This window comes from Oenanthe melanoleuca, chromosome 5, assembly GCF_029582105.1.
Source record: "Oenanthe melanoleuca isolate GR-GAL-2019-014 chromosome 5, OMel1.0, whole genome shotgun sequence".
In the NCBI taxonomy this organism is placed as follows: Eukaryota; Metazoa; Chordata; class Aves; order Passeriformes; family Muscicapidae; genus Oenanthe; species Oenanthe melanoleuca.
The window spans coordinates 13,613,132-13,635,684 of record NC_079339.1 but is presented as its reverse complement, the minus strand read 5'-3'; the positions used below and the strand labels follow the sequence as shown (position 1 = coordinate 13,635,684).

The 22,553-nt window shown below is 37.8% G+C and overlaps 1 protein-coding gene across 1 annotated transcript in view; it reads left to right on the top strand.

Moving 5' to 3' along the window:
- Positions 1-22,553, top strand: part of ABCC8 (ATP binding cassette subfamily C member 8) — a 73,214-nt gene that overhangs the window by 5,092 nt on the left and 45,569 nt on the right. The window contains 8 exon segments of the mRNA XM_056493554.1: positions 4,671-4,837; positions 6,146-6,388; positions 7,215-7,403; positions 12,123-12,138; positions 12,141-12,286; positions 14,164-14,319; positions 19,681-19,815; positions 20,739-20,901. Coding sequence (XP_056349529.1) covers positions 4,671-4,837; positions 6,146-6,388; positions 7,215-7,403; positions 12,123-12,138; positions 12,141-12,286; positions 14,164-14,319; positions 19,681-19,815; positions 20,739-20,901 — 1,215 coding nt within the window.

Genomic DNA, 22,553 nt, shown 5'->3' with positions numbered 1-22,553 from the left:
TGTGCCATTGTAGCTCTGTGTATTAAAGGTTTGTTCTAGTTTTTGTCAGGTGGGGAAAAAATCAGAAATAGCTAGATTTGAGAAAGCTTTTAAATATGGAAGATTATTTTGAACTACATGTTGGGGTAAGTGAGAATTCTGTTCTGCAGAAGGAATCTGTAACTCCTGAAAAAAGAAATTAATCTCCAAAGACTTAGATTTCTATCTAGGCTTGGCAACCTTTGTCTTCTCATTTGGGACTGCTTTTCTTCTTGTACCTTTCTAAGTAGGATCTTTTTTTATCCTTTATGAACAAGGATAGGTCATTTAGTTGCTTTTTAAATAAGTCTACACTCTTTTTAATGCATTTTCACAGGAAGGCATTGTGCCTCAGGAAGCATTGCTAGCCTATTACAGCTGCCTATAAAGCAAGCAGTGATTTTTTTTGTGGTTTTGGTTTTTTGATTGTTTTGTTGTTTGGGCTTTTTGTTGTTATTTCAGATGTGTAATGTAGCATTAAATAATTTAGTGTCACTACCACATTCCTGCTGTTAAATCTTTGAGAAGGGTAGCACAAAGTTACAGCTGGTAGTTGATTACCCATTTTTGCATAATTCCTGCTCAGCAGAGATTTCTTTATTATGATAATGTTTATCAGTGTTTAGAGTGCTGATGCTGGATAAACTCTGGACAATACTTGAATACTAAAAAGTTGTGCCAGCCAATACCAACAGTTACTTAAGTATTATGGGTGAATTTTAATTCTGCAAGAATTTCCAAGGAAGACTCCCTAGGAAAATCTGATCTTAATAGCTCTTAAACAAAAAAGAAAATTAGTCCATCACAGTCTTTCCCACTTAGTTTGTCTGATTTGAATTTTAGTCCAAAATCTTCACAAGCTGATGATATTTGTTTTTGATTTATTTTTTTCTTTCATTTTTCTTTTATTTGTCCTAAGACAGACATTTCTGGAAGTCTCTCTCCTTTGTTCTTAACTGCACAAACTGTGAGGATTGTCATTTTTCGATCTTAATTGTAACTTCTCTGCATTGATATCTGGGACAAAGCAATGAGCACTTTATGCAAATGAGCCCAGTACAGATAGTTAAATTATACCTTTACTCAGCTGTCAACCCACTAGAGTGCAGTGTGGCCATGAAGCAGCTTTGCTTTAGAGCCTCATTTGATGAGGAGCAGGAGAACCAGGAGGGAAAGCTGAGTTGGTGATAAACTTTTTGCTAGGTGTATGGGAAACAGGGTTTGTGTAGAAGAGATCTAATGTTGCATGCTGAGCGAAGGAGAACAGCTGATGTGACATCTTGCTGCTTCTGAGCATCAGTTTTTTCCAGCAAACTGCAGGGCATCATCTCAGCTGCAGGGTGGATGCTCACAGCTGCAAAGAGTTGGTAGCTGTTTAAAGCAAAGTTAACAGAGCCTTATCTAAAATCTATTAAACCCAGCAGGGGGACTCTCACTGATGCAGTGCAGTGAACCCTTAAAGGTCTGTTTGTTAATTCTGAACAGGGTGAAATTTTCCAATCCCATGAAATTTTGAGATGTGTTCTTTTTTAAAGATCCACTCTGTGCCTTAAAGGAACTAAATCCATTTGTAGCTCTTCATAAACAAGTAAGAGGCAGATACCATGACAGATGTGGGGGTTAGTGTGTCTCCGTGGGTATCCAAAAGGAGGACTCAAAGTTCCTCTACTGATTCTGTTCCTGTCTTTTAGCTTTAGCCCAGGCACTTTGCTATTTTGAAGCAGTCATTCTTAGTATTTCTTATCAAAAGAAGTTGACAAGGTTTGGAATATTTATTCACTGAAGCTAATGATTGAGTTCCTCAATGTAGTTGAGTGACCCAACTATTTGGAACACCTTGATCTGGTCTGAATGTGTTTTTCTCTGTGTGATTTTGGTCTGTAATTATATTTCAACAAATGTAGCTGTTCCCATGAAGTGCTGTTTGCCAGGGCACTCTCACAATAATGCTAATTTTGATTAGCTCTTTGCACCACATGGTTGCATAACATTTGTGCAGTTAAGCAGGACTCATTTTAGAATAGTTTTCATACTGGATTGGAAAATCTGCTGCTTGCTCAATGTTTAAAATACACAACTGAATGGTAGCATCTGATTCCACTATTTTTAAAGTTAGTTTATTTGTTTAAAAGATAAATAAACCTAAAAAATTATTAGTAGGAGAAAACTATGAAATAACAACAGGACTTTGAGGTTTTAATCTGAAATGGGTGGTAATGTGGAAGTACACGAATTTTTTTATTTTAAAATATTGTCCTTTTTTTTAAAACTAATCTTAATTCTATGACTGCCTTCCTACTACTAGATAGAGATGTATTTTTCTGATTCAAAATTTTTGTCCCTTTGCATTATAGTTATTCCCCTTCAAATTAGATTATTCTCTAAAATAGAACTTCCTGGATAAAAATATTACTTATTGCTTAGTACAAAAAATTTCTCTCCAAATAGGCACAAGTTAAATAATAAATCCTGTCCAGTTAAATGTGTAGCTTTTTAGATTGGGCTTAATTCAGTAAAGGTGTAGAAGAGTTTGAGTTGCACATTGCCTTATTTTTCAGAGGTGTGGCTCAGGTGAGAATCTACACCCTGGTGTTGTGGGTTGAGGTATCTTACCTCATGGCCTAAGAAAAAGTGAGGTCATTTAGGCACCTAGAATAGGTCTAAAGCAATCCACTAAATGTAAGTGTGCCTCTGTGGTCTGATCTTTGCAGTTCAGACCAGTGGAAGTTCTCAGAAATAGTTTCTAAAATCTCTCAGCCAAAATGTACTCACCAGCCAGATAATAAAAAAATCATTTATAAAGAATAAAGCCACAACTGTATTTTCTAAGGAGCCTTGAGTGACCTGTGAGCATTCTTCAGATCAGATTTAGATACACTTGTATTCAAAAGTGACAAGCAAAGTAAATTCAAATGTTTCTAAGGAAGTGTGACAACAAGTGGCCACTTACCACCTGATCATTTGTGTTTGGCACTTTATAATACCTCTTAGATGAAAGATAAATTAATGTTTTAACAATAATAATAAAAGGTCATACAGACTGTTATTTAAACCCTTAATAGAAGAATGGCTCTGCTAGTTCTTATTTATAATTCCAAGACATACATAAAGACCTGTTGGCTTGGTCATTTTTTGGAAGTCCTCCACTGGTGGATATTTTCAGTGTGCAATGTTTACTAAGCAAAGTTTAACAGATAAAGGTGGTTAAGAGTGGAACAGCATGGAATGTAATTCTTGGGTGATGTGAGACTTTATAGTCAGAAGTGCTGTGAATAGGGAGGAATAGTCCCTCAAAGAAAGGAAGCAGTCTGAAATAGTGTGTGAAGAATCTAAGCTGGGAAGATGGTAAGAAGCTAAAGTTTTATGAGAAAAATTTGATAAGTATATCTTTTAAACCCTCTCTGCAACTGCATTGGCCACTGAGGTGCAATGTGCAAATGCATGGCCACTCTCTGTTTTCCTCTTATGAACTGGCCTCTTAATTTTAGAGGAAGAGAGACTCCCTTGGCAAGTGTCCTAATGCACAATGTTCCTGTATTGTTCCGTTCCCTGTCCTCATTTAAAGGAGAGGTTTTAGCTTGATTTCTGTAGAAGCAGGACTGGCAGTCCCAAATCTCACATGGATTCTCTGCATTGTATTTAGCTTTGCTTGGAAAGGGTAGCCCCAGAGTACATCTCCAGAGAGCTTTCTGGTGCCTCAGGGTAGCTGGAACACCACCAATTCTTTGAAATTTATCCAACTTCCTGATGATTATCCATATTTAAGCTAGACTTACAGTTGCTAATGCCTTGGTTGAAGCCTTTCTCTGGTGTTCTGGCAAGACACTTGGAAAGCACATCCAAGCTTTTCTTGGCAGTTGGAGCTCATTCCATCTGTTGCACCATGGCAGATACAGCAGCAATGAAAGATTCATTGGAAAGAATATAAAGCTGAGAGGCATTTCCTTTAGAATAGGGAACAGGAGCTGGCTTATGGTGTGATGAATGGTGTGGAGAGTGCTTCCAAATCACCAGAGCTTATTCCAGGATTATTTATCTGTAGCTGATGGTAGCACGAGCACCTTGAGACAAGAGGTTTCATAGAACACCAGAAAGTGAAAGTTGTATTCCATGAATGCCTGAATATCCTTCCTTGATGTGACTGTTTCATCTGCATTGTGAATCACATATATAGAATTTGTGTTGAACAGTAGTGCAGCAGCAGGATTTTAATATATGTTCCTGACACATCCCAAAGATTCAAAGGGAATTTTTTTTTTTCAAGCCACTCATTTCCATTCATAGCAGTCCTGTAGCATTATTCAAATCTGAAGAACATTATTCACAGGCACCTTCCCTTTTGGAGCAACACCCTTGCTTGAGCTGATCATGTGGGCACAAGTTTACAGCTGATGGAATTTCCTTCAGCAGATTTCACTTTGTGAAACTTTTGAAATATCACTAAATCTAATAGAAAAAGCATTTAGGACTAACATTGACTTAATATTTTAATGTTTGTGAAATTAAATTAGGCTTCTGTTTGACATAAGAAAGGCCACTGTCTGGTTTTATATATTTTGTTGCATTCTTCCTTAATTATATTTTATAATGCTCTTGTATATTTTTGCAGCTGTGGAGCTGGTTAATTTGTTTGGGTTTCTTTCTCTCTACAGCATTGCTGTTCTACTGGACTTTAGCTTTCATAACTAAAACCATCAAATTTGTGAAGTTCTGTGATAATGGGGTTGGATTTTCTCAGCTTCGATTTTGCCTCACAGGACTCTTGGTTGTTCTTTATGGAATGCTGCTAGCTGTAGAAATCAATGTCATCAGGGTGAGGGTAAGTAACTATGATAAACCACTCCTTCTGTGGTTTTTATTGGTTGTTTTTTGGGTTATTGCTATTTTTTCTTTTTTTATTCCCTTTTCTAGATACTTGGTGTGAAATGCCTTAGTAAAGGAGAAAAAAAAACCAGTTAGAAATAGAAATACATTTGACAATCCAAGGTTAATACTATTTTACTAGGCCAGATGACTTCATAATTTCAAAAAATGCCAGACTGTTTGTTGTTAATTTAAGATCAATTTTATCTGTTTGAATTTGCTGTAAATTTTTTAATTACTCTGTTTCAGTCATGACAGCCAAGTATTTCTGAAGCAAGAGAAAACTGGTAGAAAGGAATTGTCTGCTCTGTCAGAGAGTATCTTGGACACTCAAATAACATCTCTCATTTTCCAAAAGACAATAAGTGATTTATTTGGACTACTGGGGTTCCTCCCAGCTGTATTTTTTTTCCCTCTGCAGTGTCTGCAGTCATAATCTAAACTGAGACTTTGGAGACTGCTGGATACATAAATGCCAAAGTTGCCTTCAGCTGGCACTCACCAACTGTGCACAAATTAAATTTAGGAGGGAAAGAAATATTTCCATGTAAATTCTCTTGCTGCAGCACCAGTAGCTCCATGTTCTGAGCTACTAAATGTGAAGCAGTGTGGTGTGGGAGATGAATCCCAGTGATAACCTCAGGGCTGTGCCTAAACTCCTTGTGCCCTGTGTGCTGTCTGGAACTCAAAGCTGTGCTGGGGCTGTACTGTTTAAATAATTGAAGGGTCAGTCTCTTCTGACACATCTCCAGTGAAAGCACAGGAAGAAATGGCCTTAAGTTGTACCATGGAGGCTCAGATTAATTATTAGAAAAACCTTTTTTCACTGAAACAGGGGGCAGGCACTGGAGTAAGTTGCCCAGGGAGGTGATGGAGTCACCACTTCTGGAAGTGTTCCAGAGGTGTCTGGAGATACAGTATTGGGGTGATTACAGTGGTCCTGATTTGGTGGTTGAAATGGATGATCTTGAAGGTCTCTTCCATGATGGTTCTGATTCTGTTTCGTTTTTTCCTACAAGTATGGAATTTTTTTCACCATAGGCAGAGTCATAGTGAATGGTAAGAATTATTTATTTCTAGACTGGATGCCTCTGGTTATCCTCAGTACCTGAGGAAACTGGATTGCTGTATTGGTTGTACTTGAGAGTCTTTTAAGAAACCAACAGTGATTCATTGATTATCTGCAATGTCCTTATCTATTCTTTGTGCACTTGTATTTTCTATGCATTTACTGTGATTCTGCTGGCATTTTTCTGGATTTCAGAGGTATGTTTTCTTCAAAACTCCTAAAGAAGTTAAACCTCCTGAGGATCTGCAGGATCTTGGTGTCCGATTCTTGCAGCCCTTTGTGAATCTCTTATCCAAAGGAACATACTGGTGGATGAACACATTCATCAAGACTGCCCATAAAAAACCAATAGACTTGAAGACCATAGGCAAGCTTCCCATTGCTATGAGAGCTCTGACCAATTACATTCGCCTTAATGAGGCCTTTGAAGCACAGAAGGTATGCAAAGCATGGAATTGTGTGTCTGCTTACCCAGAGCTTGTGGTTTTCAGCACTTTTTATCATATAAGCATGACACAGAGATATAAACAGATATGATGCAAATGAAGTATTCATTTGGCATAGCAGTCCATATAACAAGAACTGACATTCTCAGTTGTACCTCGTACAAATAATGAAGTTTCTCTAACATTACTGTTTAAATGTGTGTGAAATGTGTACAGCCTCTATTTTGACATGGAAATAATCATGGACTGTGTTCACTGAACACCATTATTCCTCCTAATAAGACCCTGGAAACATCCAATTACACAGTATTAATTAGGCCTTGCAGGGCTATTTTTTTACATGTTATTTCAGTTATAGTTTGTCCAGAAGAGAGTTCAGGGCTCAGACTACCTTAGTTCAAATTAATTTTCACTCCTCAGTGGGAGCTGAGCATATGCAGGGTTTTAAGAGAACTTGTTTGCATCCTGCCTAAAAAGTGTGTGCATGCACTCTGTGTTCACCAGAAAACAAAAAACCTGTCCCTTCTCTCCCTGTTTATATTTTTCTTTCCAGAGCAGGCCACAAACAGCACACACATAGTTGATTCCTATTAAGGGTAGGAAAGAAATCATGGTTCTTTTTGTGGAGGCAAGTGCAAATGATTGCTTTGTTCTGACTCTATATAAAGCAACAATAGCTGTAGTTCCTCTACTTTCTACCTGAGAGATTACAAATGGTTGTCAATGAATTAAAGCAATGATAAAAATACCAATGATTTATCAGACCTGAGGTTATTGTATAACATAATTCTTACTAATTTGAATTTAATTCTGACCAGAACAAAAGATCATCATCTCCCCAGGGCTCCAGATCCATTTGGCGTGCTCTCTGCTGTGCTTTTGGAAGACCCTTGCTTCTCAGCAGCACATTCCGTATTCTGGCTGACCTGCTTGGCTTTGCTGGGCCACTCTGCATCTCTGGGATTGTTCACAACGTTGGGAAAGGAAACAACACCATCCGCCCACAGGTACTGTCAGGGAGGGTGGGAAAAGGGATGCTGTGTGGCTCTGTGTTGTTTGTTGTCAGTAAGGAAAGAGGCTCTGCTGTGTTGGTGAATGCTGGAAGTGCCAGTGTGAGTGTGCTGCCTGGTACCCACTTGGATGCTGTGATGGAGCACGTCCAGTGCAGGGCAACAAAAGCTTCTGGCAGCTGGAGCTTCTCTTGCAAAGCCAGGCTGAGGGAGATGGACCTGTTCAGCCTCAAGAAGAAGTGACTGGGAGGGAACCTCATCAATTTACACAAATATCCACAGGGAGGGTCTCAGGAGGAGGGAGCCAGGCTCTGCTCAGTGCTGCCAAGCAGTAGAACAAGAGGCAATGGGCAGAAACTGATGCACAGAAAGTTCCACCTGAATATGAGGAAGAACTTCTTTACAGTGTGGGTGACTGAGCACTGGAACAGGTTGATCAGAGAGGTTGTGGAGTCTCCCTTGCTGGAGATACTCCAGACCAGTTGGGATGCAATCCTGTGCCAAGTGCTCTGGGGTGACCCTGCTTGAGCAGGGAGGTTGGACTAGATGACCTCCCATGGTCCCTTCCAACCTTACCCATTCTGTGATTCTTTTGGGGGGAAAATATGTGAGCCATGCATCTAGTCAGCCTTGCATTCTGAAAAATAACCTCATTCAAGAGAACAGAGAAGCACATCCAGAATCCCTTCAATATCATAAGGAATTTAGGTACAGTCTTGAGTAGAGGCTGGATCAAATATGTTACTGAGTGCTTTTCAGAAAGAAAAAGTGTGTTTTTAATAGGCTTGGCTTTTCATTTCAAAAATGAGGGATGTCTAAGAGGATTAAAGCAGAGTTTGGTTCTCATCATAAAATGCCAAGTAATGTAACTGTGACCCACTAGTGCCTTTGAGGAGGTTGGTTTTGAAAGATCAGCTGAAACACGTTTTTAAAGGATGCTATTTAAATGACTGCTCTCCAAGAAGAAGCAGACATATTTCTTGATTAACTAAAAATAAAACTAACTCAGGAAGCATCTTTTCATTATAAGGTGAGGTCACTCAGACTGGATTTCTGAGATAGATCACTTTATTTCTGCAGCTCACTTAGTGTCTGATATCAGGCTTTATTTCTAAAGTCTTTTGACACTAATGGAAATATACCCATTCATTCAAGTACACTTTGGATTAGGTCCACTGTAAATATTGAAGTCCATCAGCTGCAGTGCAGAAAATTTAACAAAGGCCTCAGGCAAAAATTAGCTGTTTGTCCATTTTGCAATCCTTATCCTAATATTTGGAAACTTTATTATAGCAAGTAGGTTCAATGGAAACCAGTTAAAGCAGGAAATGAGAAAATTAAGACTATAGTACTGTGTTACAGCAAAGTACTGTGGAAGCTCTTGAGCTTTGCTTTTCAGTAATTTGTTTGGGATACTGTTTCAGCTGAAATTGTGATTTGATATAATTTACAGATTGTCCTGTTTTATTTTCCTATAAAAGTGTCAGCTAGTGCTTCTCTGTGAAAGAGAAAAGGTTCAGGTCTGGTCCTGATAGGCCCTAAGCAGAGCTTCATCCAGCCTTGTATTCTCACTCACTAGCTAAGCAGTAACTCACTCTTGTCACTGACACCAATTTGGGATCACCTAGCAGCAATATACACTGATGGTCATAGTCCACTAGTGGCAATTAAGGGTGTATTTTAGCTTAGCTAAAATGTCTCCAGAAGGCTTTTCCTTGTGTTTTGACATTGTGTTTTTTTCTGGTAAGGGTCTAACTACATTTAAATTTGAAAATTGCTTTTGCTGAGTGAGATGAAATATCTTTTTAATGAAGAATTTCTATTCACACTCTCTGGAAGCAAACTGGGATGTTCAGTAGGGCTCCCATGTATGTTCACATACTTAGCCAACTTTGTCTATTTTGGAAAGAAATATACTAGCTCTTCTGCTAGGAATGTTATATATCCCTGCTTGTAACAAGTCAAACAGTATTTGTGTTTGAGGGCACTGAAAAGAGTTGCTACACAGTGGGACAGAATCAGATAAGCATTATAAGTTGTGAGTATAATGGAGGGTGTCTTTTACCCATCTCTTACCCAGCTACATGTTAAATAATTTAGATTGAGGTGTTGTGATGAGCCAACTGTATCTTTTAAACAGAAATTCTCTTTGCGAAACTGAAGGCAAAGAGATATAATAATTGTTCTGTTCCTCAGGTTCTTTGTGACAGATATAACCCACCATGGAGCTGTAATTCAGATCACATGGGTGTCACAGGCAGTATTAACTGCTCTAGTTAGTTCTGTAGTTAGTCAGAGCATGACAGCATCTTAAATTCTGTCATGCTCTTCACGTTTATTTATAACTCCAGTATCAATATTTATGGCCACCCAGAACGTTCCTGTGACATGGATTTCTCTGAGTGTTAATCATTTCACACTGAAGAAGAGACTGACAGAATGATAACCTTTATAATTTGCTGGTAGCATCTTCCACGTTGCCACGTTAGGATTAGCAGTTCCACTATTAGGAGTAGCTACTGACATAACACATTCAGAGATGCAGCAAACTCATTATTTTAAAAGCTGTAGAACTCATAGGGCCCAGTGTAGCAAAAAGCCCAGTATTGACATTTAGGCTGTGTGAGTCTAGAGTCTTTATGCATTTAAATTTGCTCGGCCTTTTACTGGTTAGAGCAACTTTTAAGAATTGATCTTACCCTGAAGTTGTCAGGAAGATGGGACAATGAATATCCCCAGAGCCATTTCTGAAAATAAAACATCTAATTATTTCCATCAACTTCTAAAACAAGGTATTTTGCCTTACATGTGAAAGGTTCAGGAGGTGTTCAGGTATTTCTGTGTTTCCTACAGGCTGACAGGTGTGTGTAGACACCTGCTGTAGGTTAAACACAGTAGGTGTATGCTCAGTAAGCCATAATGGCCTAATAATGCATTTGAGATTGGCAAACATCTTGGTGCTATCAGCAAGTGTGTGATCTTTATGTATTTATGTTTGTCCTCTTTCTCTCTCAAGGCAGTATTAGAAGAAAGAATGAGATTACTTGTCTCACTTTCCCTCCTATAACTATTATATAATGTTTTGATGGGAGTCAATGCTGCACCAAAATCTCATTGCTAGACAAGTGTGATTTGTCAAACATAGGTGTGGAAAAAACCTGTATTCTTTTACATACAGTAAAAAGTGGTATTAGCTCTACTGGCCTGATGTGTATGGAGGACAGCACTGAACACCAAACTTGTAAGATTGTAAATAATCTGGAAGAGAATCTCATTTTTAGTGTACTATAGACTACTTTTAGTATAAAATGCTGCTGTAACCTATTTGAATTGCTATGGGATAAATAATAAATTAGGGCTTTAAAATCGTTTTAGAGTGCAAATAAGTAAAATAGCAGTTAAATGTCTCTTTATCTGAACTATAGTTGCTGACATGTACTGCAATTGTTCAGAGTTTTACACTTAATACAGATTTTTAAATCTTCCTCCTTTTACATTCCTTGTTACCTCTGCTTCTGTTTTCTCCTTTGCTTTATCTTTGGCAATGGTTGGGCACTCTTTGGGTTCATTTGGCCTATTTTTTTTTTCCTGGGCTGATTTTCTTATCTCAATGATTTGAATTGGCTCAGGAAGGAGTCCAGTTAACTCCTCAGCTAGTGCATAGTAAGCAACAGAAGCATGCAGGTTGGAGCAACCTGGGTATAAATAAGAGTAGGGAGAAGTTGGTTCCTTTTACAGCTGGATCAGCCAAAAGAACAGCTTTAAAAACTAAATTTTACCTCTGTATGAACTTGCCATATGGGGTTTTTATTAAGTTAACTGCAAGGTGCAGATGAGATCTAATAAAATGTACAGACACTGAGAGTTTGTGAAATACAGCTGATTAAGTGTTACAGCAGTTGGGAAGACTTCAATAGCAAAGAAACTATGTAGGCAAGAAAAATGTGCTGAGCAAGGGATACAACAGGAGTGTAAATGGCAAGAAGCCCTCTGAAAGGGAACAGAGTCATCTTCCTAATTTGCCTTTAATGGAAGCCCAGTCCAGCAATCAAAGTTTAGGAGTCAGGAGGAGAAAGAGGAAAACTGAGACATTTTAGTTACAGAAGGCTTCCCATGGTGAGCCAATATCTCAACTTGTTGTGGCACCAAGGTGTCAGCTTGTTAAATGTAATCCAAAATAAATGCACTGTTTTCTCATTGAGCTGTAAAGTGCTTCAGAATTCACTTTGGTGATCTCATCAGCTTGATAGAAGCTAATGACCATATGATGAAAGATGCTGTAGGCCAAAATAATTTGCATGGTTGTAGGAGTTTTGGGTTTTTTGCAAGTTCTGAAGGTCATTTTTAGTGTTCATTAACCTGAGGTGTTAAAATAATGAAAGTAATTTTTCCCAAAGGATGATAACTGTTCCTTTCTGATGATGGGCAGTGCACATTTTTTAATAAATGACCATATGGAGTTACTCAGTGTTCTGGAGTTTTGGAAGGATATCAGAAATCCTGTAAACATCATTCTGCATTTTAGTGAAGCTTACTGTGTTGGCATGTTATGAGACTGTTTCTTGAATTGATAAACTGAGGTTTCAGACAAGGTTGGGAGCACTTTCAAAATAATAAACTGATTATCTCTGCTTATTAATAATGCAAAGCAGGGAATTAAATTACCTATGTACCTGATTTCTAACTTCTTTTTTTTTTTTTTTTTTTTTTTAATAGACTAAAATTCTTGGTGTTTCTTTATTTCATCACAAGAGTTCCTGTCCAATGCTTATGTTTTGGCTGTACTCTTATTTTTTGCCCTTCTATTGCAAAGGACATTTCTGCAAGCATCATACTATGTTGCTATTGAAACAGGAATCAACCTGAGAGGTGCAATACAGGTACCCAATATATTACTAATTAACCTTTTCACACCCTCATGAACATGTAGTTGTAAATATAAATTATACAGTTGTTAAATTCTGAAATGCTTCTCTCCTGAAATGTGTTGAATATACCATTGCTGTTAGAAATTGTGTTAGCCCTGAGTTCTATTTCCTTTGCATCTTATTTTGATGGTTTTATAGAAATGTTTATTTTTAATTTCTAATGCTGTATTTCTTCAAGCAAAATTTGCTGACAGTAAAACTGAATGTAACTTCTGAAGTAGTTCAGGTGTGAACTGCACCTCTCCCATCTCAAAGGCATTTTTTGGCCATGTCACATCCCATGCAAATAAAACATCTTTAAAATGTATTATAAATAAATTTTGGACAGAAGGATAGGTTGTATTCCTAATATATGGAGTAGTGTTTTATTCCATGGGTCATGGCACAGGATCTGCCAGGCACAGTGGAGTCTGTGAGCACTGAACATAAGTCAGGTTGCAAGAATGGGCTCTGTAATCATTGTATAATTGACAACAACAGATCCAAGTTTGATGCAGCACACAAAGCCCTGTGCCTGGAAATGGGAGAATTTGGTGTAAGATTACAGTGTGGGATTGCCTAAAGGACTGAAACCTACCCTGTGGCAGCATGAAAGCCAGGCTTAGTGCAACTTATAAGTTACACTATTTATCCCCTGAGCTGCATGGATCCTGTGGGGAGTCTGTGATGGATGGATGCTTTCAATAGCAGCCTAATTGTTTAATTCTCTTTTGATCTTACACTTGGAAGCACTTGTCAGCTGACAGACTTCTGGATTCCATCCACTGGTTCTGCCTGACTAGAGTGAAGTAGAAAAATTCTACAGGAATAAAAATTTGGCCCGAAAGTATGAAGAAAAAAAAAAAAAAAAACAAAAACATTACTTGTATCAATTGGAAGAGCTGCAGATGACTGAAAAATACAAGGACCAAAGCAAGTGCAGTAGGAGAATAGCTGGAAAATAGTGCTACATAAATTTTGTTTAAGGAAAACTTTGTGTTTGCTGTTCTGGATATTAGTGGTTCAGATAATGCCAGTTGGACTATTCAAATTGGAAAATTTTTAGTCAGTACTCTAAGCTGCTAAGATCAGTGTTAATGGCAGTCTCTGTGCCAGTATTTTTATAATTTTTTCCTATGGTTTTTTGCTTTAAATCTTTTCTCTCTTCCTGTCCTGTGTAAATCTGCCACTGTTCAGCGTGTCCTATTTGGTTTTTACCAAACTAGCTGGTGAAAGTATGTTTTCATTATTCTGTACTAAGTTATTTTTATATCTGGTGCCTATACTGAGGCATCTGCTTAATTCAGTACAGAATTGTACCTGTGACATTCACTGTGCATTGAACTTTGTAATGGAACTGAGTTCTCTCAGCAGAATGTAGCAATGTTCTCAGACAGGAACATTGTTCTGAGTTTGGATGGGGCCTGAATCAATTGCCAGAGAAAAATAACAAGGGTTATGATACATTGAGGATTGTTTATTGAATCTAATAATATCTTAGTGTTAGTTACAGGAAGGGCACTCTGGAGATGCTGGAGGTATAAATCATAGTTGCTAATGGGGTTCTTGGGCTTTTTTGGGCAGTAAAGGTTTCATTATTTTATTGGTGCACAGGGATGCAAAAAGGGAGTGCTTAGAAAACCATGATGCAGGTAACAACACTGTGCTTTGTGTCAGTGAAGAATAGTAGTTTTAAATTTGATGAAATAACATACAAGGCCAAACTTTATTCTTCTCATTTAAGTTACTGGAAATATTGCTTTCCCTTAACATGCTGGACCTGGGGTTTAAATGGGTATAGAAGTCTCATTTTATTTCTATGTGCTAATACCTTTTGATCTCTCTTCCAGACAAAAATATACAATAAAATTATGCAGCTTTCAACTTCTAACATGTCTATGGGGGAGATGACAGCAGGCCAGATCTGTAACCTGGTTGCCATAGACACAAATCAGCTGATGTGGTTCTTCTTCCTCTGCCCTAACCTTTGGGCTATGCCAGTGCAGGTAAGGTGATTGAATGTGCTTTTGTTCTTAATGCACATCACTCTGTAGTGGTTCATTGCATGTGAGCTTTATGGAACTGGGGATATTAAAGAAGTTAAAGAATAACTTGAAATAAAATTTCAAGCTATTAGCATTTAGAAGCATTGCCTGTAATAGATTCCACATCTGTGACTGGACTTTAGGTATTTATGATTGTATTAGGATCTTGGCTGCTGCCAAAATGCTTTGCATTTGTAACATGAATTTATAGGGTGCAGCATTTTGCAGTGCATTCATTTATTACATCAGGGACATTAACTGGAAGATATTGGAATAATTTGTCTTCTGAATCCCAGCACAAGCAAGAGAAGTAACATAAATATGATTACTTAGTGATGATCCTTTGAACATCCCTTGAAACTACTGCTGCTTTTTGGATGACAAATTCCACAGTTTGTCATTGTTTGTTTTTTGTGTGTGTGTTGTTTTTTTTGTTTTTGTTATAACATATTTGTTATACAAAATATTTTTGTTGCTTTATCCTCTGGTGTCTTTGGCCTCCTGTATCTAAATACCAGTCTGATCCCTTCAGTCTCTTTTCCACTTGGATCACCCTATACTTCTATTAAACAACTTCCTGAAAATGCTGACAGTAAAGCATGAAGTTTCATCTGATACCCTGCAAGTCTTCCTGCTTTCTTCCAGCCACTTGGTGCATTTTGTTGGGTGTGCTTCAGTGCTAGAAGTAAAACAAACAGAAGAGGCAGTAAAGTTTAAATTCACTTATTGATGAATTTGGTATTTTCTTGTCATATAATTTAGTTTTAGAAACATGATGAAAACTTCATTGTGTTCGTGTCACAAAGGCAGTCTGGTTCCAGCACCACACAGAGGCTGATTTTTTTGTATGTAAGTCAGAAACCTGCAAATAATCTACCCAACAGCTTTGCATTTTGGGTTGCTTGCCCTTGCCTAAAAATTAAATTGTTTTAATGGTTTTAAATGTACATAGACTGCAATTGGCAGATTGTATTTCTAGGCAGTTTATAATGAGGTTTTAGGGGTGTTGCTTAGGAGTTTGTGTCAATCAGCATCTTACACTAGTGATTTTCTTCTGTAAGATGTTAAGCATGTGAGAAAAAGACATTGAAAAGCTGGGAATGGGGAAGAAAAGCCAGACATTCAGATAATTGGGTAAGCTGTATGAATGTCTTTCAAAGAGTGAGGTATTAGACTGCTGGCCATCAAGATTTTTTCTGACAGTAAAGATATTTACTAAAATTGAGTGGATTTCATAATTGTTCCTGTTAAATACAGGAGGTTTTTGTCAAGTTGCTGCATATCAGATGAGCAATTCCTCTTAAAATCAGGTATTTAAATCATCCTATCATGTGATAAACTCAATTAACTTCTTAATCTGGGGGGAAAAAAAGCCTGATTTAGCTATTTGCCTCATTTTTTTTGCCCTCACTGAGGAAAATACTTCAGGGGGGCAATGCAGGACCTTTTTTATTGTCAATTATAGTGAGTCTTTGAATACATCTTGTATCCTCTTGTGTAGTCTCAGTCTTGAGGATATTCATTCTCTGAAAAACCAGTAAGTGTCCTCCTGAAATACTGTAAGTCTTCACACTTCAGCCACATGTTTCAAACCTGCTGTGTACCAGAGATTTTTTAGTGTCTCTGGTAGTGGGGTTAGATTCCTTCTGAGACTGCAGTAGGATATGGAAGAAGTAGTAATCTGTCTGAACCTCTGAGAAAATTCTTGCTAGCTCCATGAGACTTGTGCAAAGCCTCCAGCCAGGATAGTGAGCCAATAAGGTATAAACAATCAGCATTTTACTAACTGATGGGCTACTTTTCTACATGTGTGAGATGTATAAAACCATGCTTGCTAAAATACTGAGATTTAAGGTGATTGTGGCCATATTTTGGTCACACTGTAGCTGCATTCACACTGTATAAATGTTTTTCTCTCTTCCAGTGCAATTACTTCTGCACAAGAGGTATGGACTAGTCCTTCTGATCTACTCTGGAGGAACTTATGTGGCAATTTTAAAACATTTTGCTTTCTAGAATTAAGGGAGGATGATGGATATAGCAGTTATCATCTGGAATCTTTCAGAAAGCAACCTCACTTACTTTTTGGCATGGTTTCCCTGAAATTATGGGTAGAGGAGGAAAAATGGGAACCACATTATTTTAAAGTGGGAAGGAAAAATTATCAAGGAATAGGTCCTAATATTAATATCTAATTGCAAAAGAGAAGATAATTATAATGAAAATAAATTAAGAGGAAATATCATATTAAATATGGTTACATATTGGCAGTTTGTTGCTAATAATATGGATATCACTGTGGTTTTGTTCCTTTTATGGGAGGCCCAGTAAGAAGTCAGTGATTGTAGACTGCTAAAATGATATTGCTGAAAAGCTATGGAGCATTAAGAAGAGTCCACCCCCTTAATGATAATATCTAGGGTATCAATTATTATGTACAAGCTACCAATTCCATGTACACTTATTTTCTGAGACCTCTCTGCAGCTCAGCGTAGCGAGCGCTGTCGTGCAGCTGAGAATGAATCCAATTCCATTGCATATTCTGGAACAACATTTTGCTCTGATGGGCCAGAAGTCACAGGCTCATAAAGACTTCCTGACAGTCTGCAGAAAATACAATTTTATGTGCATTAAAATTAAAATTCCCCCTATGATGCTCCTTACCAGATGAGGATGATCAGTGCTGGGGCATGCTCCTGTTTTGTGGGTGGTGAACTCCCTGCTAAAATCTCTGAGTCACCTTGGTCACAAAGGCTTCTTCCAAGTGTTTTTCCATAGCATTCATTCAGTACCTTGTTTTATGAGGCAGTGAAAACAATTACAGGCTGCTTGAAAGATGGCTAATACTACGTTGCACAAACTCCATTATTATTTAAAACAGGTTTTTAATTGTTTTGTAACTCTTAATCTAGCAATCAACACTTCAGCATCTGCTATAGATTTTGTAATAGCCATTCATGAAAAGTTAGGTTCTCTATGCAGTCCAGATAATTTGAGCCCCATCTTTGCTCTGGCTGGAATCAATGGGAGCTTTATCATTGCCTTAAGTTGCTGTTTGAGTGTTATTGAAATCCATGAGAAGAGGCCCAGGGATGCCAGTTGGGTGAATGATGCTCTCAGTAGATTTGGCTCAAACCCTGGGAGCAAAATGAGACCTTATAAAGGCCTTCCCCCCATGCCTTATAAACACCCTTGTTTGATTTCATTGTGGTTATTAAAAAATCCTGTATTCTCATATCTCTGGCTCATTGGTAGGGATAGCTTACACTTGTAATGAAAGGACATTTGTCTCTTTCAAAACTGCCCACAAAGCAATTTCTGGCTGAAAGTATTTGCCATCCTCAATAAATAATCAAGACAAAATAACCAGAGCTATTGGTGAGCTTTTCACTCCTGATATATATCTCTGGCAGAGAAGAGCTTTGGGATTTTGATGAAAGAGAAGCAGTGTTTCATTACACAGGCTTTTTTTTTTTTTTTTTAAATATGATTTTTTGCCTTCTCAGGAATATTAATGAGAACCTTCCCATCTGCCAGATACTGTCCCCCAGAGCTCAGATGTTATCTATGTTCTCTTTATTCCTGACTCCATACTTTGTGATGTGATATAGAATTATGTTCAATAAGATTTCAGCTCTTTTCAGATACAATTCTTCACTCTTTTTTTTTTTTTTTTTTCATACATGCTGAACATATTTCAACAGTTTGCCTGTATTACCACATTATAAAGAAGATGAAAATGGGGTGATTTTTAACCTGTAGGATTCTTTTTTTGCAGACTGCCTCTCTCAGTAGCTAGGATGAGGATTAGAAAATCAGCTGTGAGCTAGTAACTCTCTCAGCATCCAGCTGAGATATCTTTCTCCTTGTCTATGGGAGAAGCTGATGCTCTTTCTTTAGAACCAGGTGGTGCCATCATTTCCTTGACAATCAACCAGTAGTGAGGGAAAGCAGGAAAACAGGGAGTCAGTGTTCTGCAGTGGCTTCTCACTCTTCAGTGCTTTCCTGTATTTTGAGTGCCCACAGCATCTGCCCATGGTGAAGCAGCTGGGAGTGAAAACCTTGTTCTGAAAAGAGCAAGATTTTGTGTTATGAAGAGGGCTCTGACAGGGATATCTGGAAGACCTTGTGTGGTTTGTTTGGCTTCAGGCACTCATTAATTTCCTGACTTCAGGTGGAAGCAGATTGCTCACTTACTCATCACTTAAAGGTTTTTTTAATTTGCAATTTAACCTTGCCTCTTACTAGATTTGTGGTGCGTATACAATGGGATTTTACTTTCATGTCAGTGGATATTTTCCTAGGTCAATGTTGTGGCTCATTTTGAGAGTCCTGTTTTAGTTTAGTTCAGCTGTAGAGAGGCATCAGAGGGTTCCTAAGAAGAAAAAAAATTTTTTTTTCTCTCTGTGCTTTAAATTGATGGAAATGTGGAAACTACAAACTCCTTTTTTGGATACAAACAGCCAATTCCTATAAATGTGTGGAAATAGGCAGATAACTATTGAGCTTTGAAATGAAAACATAACATGAGTAGTAGATAACACTTTAAGGAAATTTCCAGTTACTGGGGCTTTTTTAATTAAGGGGAATTGTGTATGAGATTAGCTTTCTATCCCTTTGTCTTCTGATAGATTTATCAGCTCACACTTTTAAATACTTAGATTGTCAATGTTGCAGATTGTTCAGAAGTCAGTCACTACAATAGTAATAATTAAATGTGGTAGCTTATATATATTGTTTGTGTTTATTGAGCTGCTTGCAGTAAACCCTCTACATCCAGACTGTGGCTTTCTCTTTAGATTCTTACTTATCCAAAGAAAAAGCTTTTTTTTTTTTTTTTTCACTGTTTCTCTAACTTTTTTTCAAAAGTAATTGTCTGTCTGGCACTGTAGATCCTTAAAACAGATCCTTATGTCAGAGATTATCTAAGGTGAGTGTTCTCTGTGGTATAATGTGCTATTAGGAAGTATTTTTAAATTAAATTTTATTTAAAAATAAATAAATTTTACATAAATAAAAGTTCTTTTTAGATAGTTTCGAGAGTTAAGTTATAGAAGATACATAAACCTGTAAAGCTTTCTTTTACTGTTCACAATGGGGAGAAATACAGAAGCAGAAATACAGAGAATTCCCAGGTGGGGAGGAGCACTGGTGGGTGTCTGAGGGATCACACTGGCTGTGCCAGCAGTGCTGAACTTGTGACATTTGGGGTAACTGCAGCTGCTGTTGGTTGAACATTGTCCCTTACCCTGAAGTTGGTCTTTGTGGTGCATACCCCAAGTGAAGCCAAGATCTTTCCCTCACCTTCTTTCATTGCAACAGATAATTGTAGGAGTTCTTCTGCTCTACTACCTTCTTGGAATCAGTGCCTTAATTGGAGCAGCAGTCATCATAGTCCTTGCACCTGTTCAGTACTTTGTAGCAACAAAACTCTCACAGGCCCAGAGAAGCACATTGGTAAGTGTCTTCAAACTCATTTGTGATATAAATATCATATCTGGTCATTATGCATTGGTCTGTGCTTGGAATTACAAAGCTGACCATGGATGTTGACCCAGAATTGCTTCTCAAACATTTCATAGTGTTCAAGAATGCCACATTCGAGACTGTGAGATCCTAAGTGTAAGTGGTAAATGCATATTTTTGGGATTTATATTTTTCAGCAAGTATGGTTCCCTAAGAGCAAAAAAACCTTTAAAACCACCTAAATATAGATGATCAGTAGTCATTGGCTGAAGTAGCTTTGGGCAGTGCACAAATAAGTGAGTTGTGCAGGGCAAGCTGTCCAAGGGGAAAGGAAGAAGAATGCTGCATCCAAACTTGGACCTCAGATCAAATGGATTTATTTAAACAAACTCCATGCAGTCCAAACTCCCACTGTGTGTGCCTCAGCTGGGCAGCTTAGAGGTCTGCTCAGTCACAAGCTGTTCCTTGATCCCTCACTTGACTTGTCTGCATCACTTCTGAAGAAGTTACCTTGCTTCACTGGCATTCCCATGCCCAGCTGCTCTGAGCCTGATTCCCCCTTTCAGCAGCTCTTGCACTGCCAAGGAAGCCACAGGAGCTTGTAATGGAGCCAGAGCTTGCTGAAATCTCTTCCACCACAGATCATGGGTAGTAATGAGAGTTATTTGTGCATCTTCCTGTGTGTAGAGGAATTCCTTCCCATCAACAGTCTGCACACTTGCAGAAATGTGGGCAGCAGCCATTCCTGCAGCATCCAATCATTGTCAGTCACCTAGAAATTCCTGCAGATGGGAGCAGTGCTGCTTGTGATAGAAATGTGCAGCTGTGCTTATAATTTTTGTGCCATCCTTATGCTTAGGGAACTGGTGGTTTTTATTGTACCCTTCAGGTAAATGTGTGTGTAAATGTTGCAGGAGTACTCCAACGAGAGACTGAAGAAGACAAATGAGATGCTTCGGGGCATTAAGCTCCTCAAACTCTATGCTTGGGAGCACATATTTCACAGCAGTGTGGAGGAAACCAGACAGAAAGAAATGACTAGCCTCAAGTCTTTTGCCCTTTATACCTCCATATCCAGTAAGTCTGTTTCTCCATCCTAATCCACTGCTCAGCTAAGTGCTGCTGAATGATTAGCTCCTAATGAGTTTACCATTTCTCTGTTGAGATTATTTCAGTTGCTTTAGGCTCTGATCTGTACTCCTCACTTTCCATCTAGTCAGACCCTCCATTTAATTCAGTAGAACTTTGCTTGTTTGGGAAATATGCCTAAAAGAGAAAATAAGTGCTTCAAAGAATTTACTTTTTCTGGACAAAAGCTTTCAAGGGACAAATGATTCACAGACTATATTTAGCCAGCAATAGTCTCTTGTAGAACACAACATTCAAGAGGAAGGTGATGTTCAAATTTATTTGTTGAGGGTTTTTTCTGCATTTTGCACAATTCAGAGCATGCACATAACATGTGAGAGGTGTTGTCTTTGCACTGAAGCTCCAACAGACAGTATTTACATATTCTTACTCAAAACTTGGATCTCATGTTAAAATAAGTGATTCTTAAAACTATTTCTATATACTGGAAAGAAAAATACAGGCATCCTGGCAATTTCACCATTCTGTATCCAGATTCTTTCCTCTCCTGTTATTTTTCAAGCTGCTTTAAGACTTTATTGTGCTTTTAAAATACCTACAGCAAATTGAACTCTGAATTTGAGGGGATTATATGCAATACTTATATAATTGATATAATTGCTATATAATTGTATTATTTTAGAAACAATTAGTAAAGTTAGACTGAAGGAAATATAATCTGTGAGATATTATTGAAATAGAAAATTCTAGGAAGATGTTTTTGAATGGTACTAGGTACCTGTACAAATTTCTCCTGGGATAATAAGGAAGCCTAGTTCTTATGATCACACAGGTTATATACTCAATGGGAAAGATCATTTAACAGACATTAAATTGAGGTATTTGTTATATTCTGAGACCAGAATTTCTCTCTGGCAATCCTAAGCACTGTGGGCTTGGAGAGGAGTTTCTGCTTTGACATAAAACAGAATTTAGCTGCAGTCTGAGAGACAAGAAACTCTCTCTTAGACCCAGATCACATAGATGGATTCCCTTTGTCTGCAGTGCTTCATGTGGCATTAAAATCTATTTATAGTCAGGGCCAAGGGTTCATCTGTAGGGCTGTGAAGGCTTATTGGATTTTAAATCCTCATAGAGTCATTTGCAACAGCTAGGAAAAGATATATTCATCCCAGGGGTACTGATAATTCTGTGAAACAATGAAACAATGACATAAGAATCTGTATTATTAGAAAAACTTAAAATAATTTACTGATGCTTCTTAAAACATTCCAAATTTGCAATTACATTGTTATTTTGTATTCTGTGTGATATTTAGGTATGTGCAAGACACAGGAGAACTTCTCAGCTTGGGGTTAAGCAGAGCAGCTTTATGTTGATGATGCTTACGGTTTTGGCTTATAGAGGTTCTTGCTGTTTCAGCCTAGGAGTTCCTTACACATTCAGACTTTAGCTGAAATTACATTTATCTTTGCAAACTTGCACTTTTGCAGGCTAAAAAGGGAATATAAATACAGGGGAATTTGCTCTTTTCTCATACCTTAAGTATAATTAGAATGAGAGGTGTAATCAGCCCAAAAACAAGTTAGCTAATATAGTAGTGAACACATGATTTAATTTCTTTAGGAAAAAAAAATTTT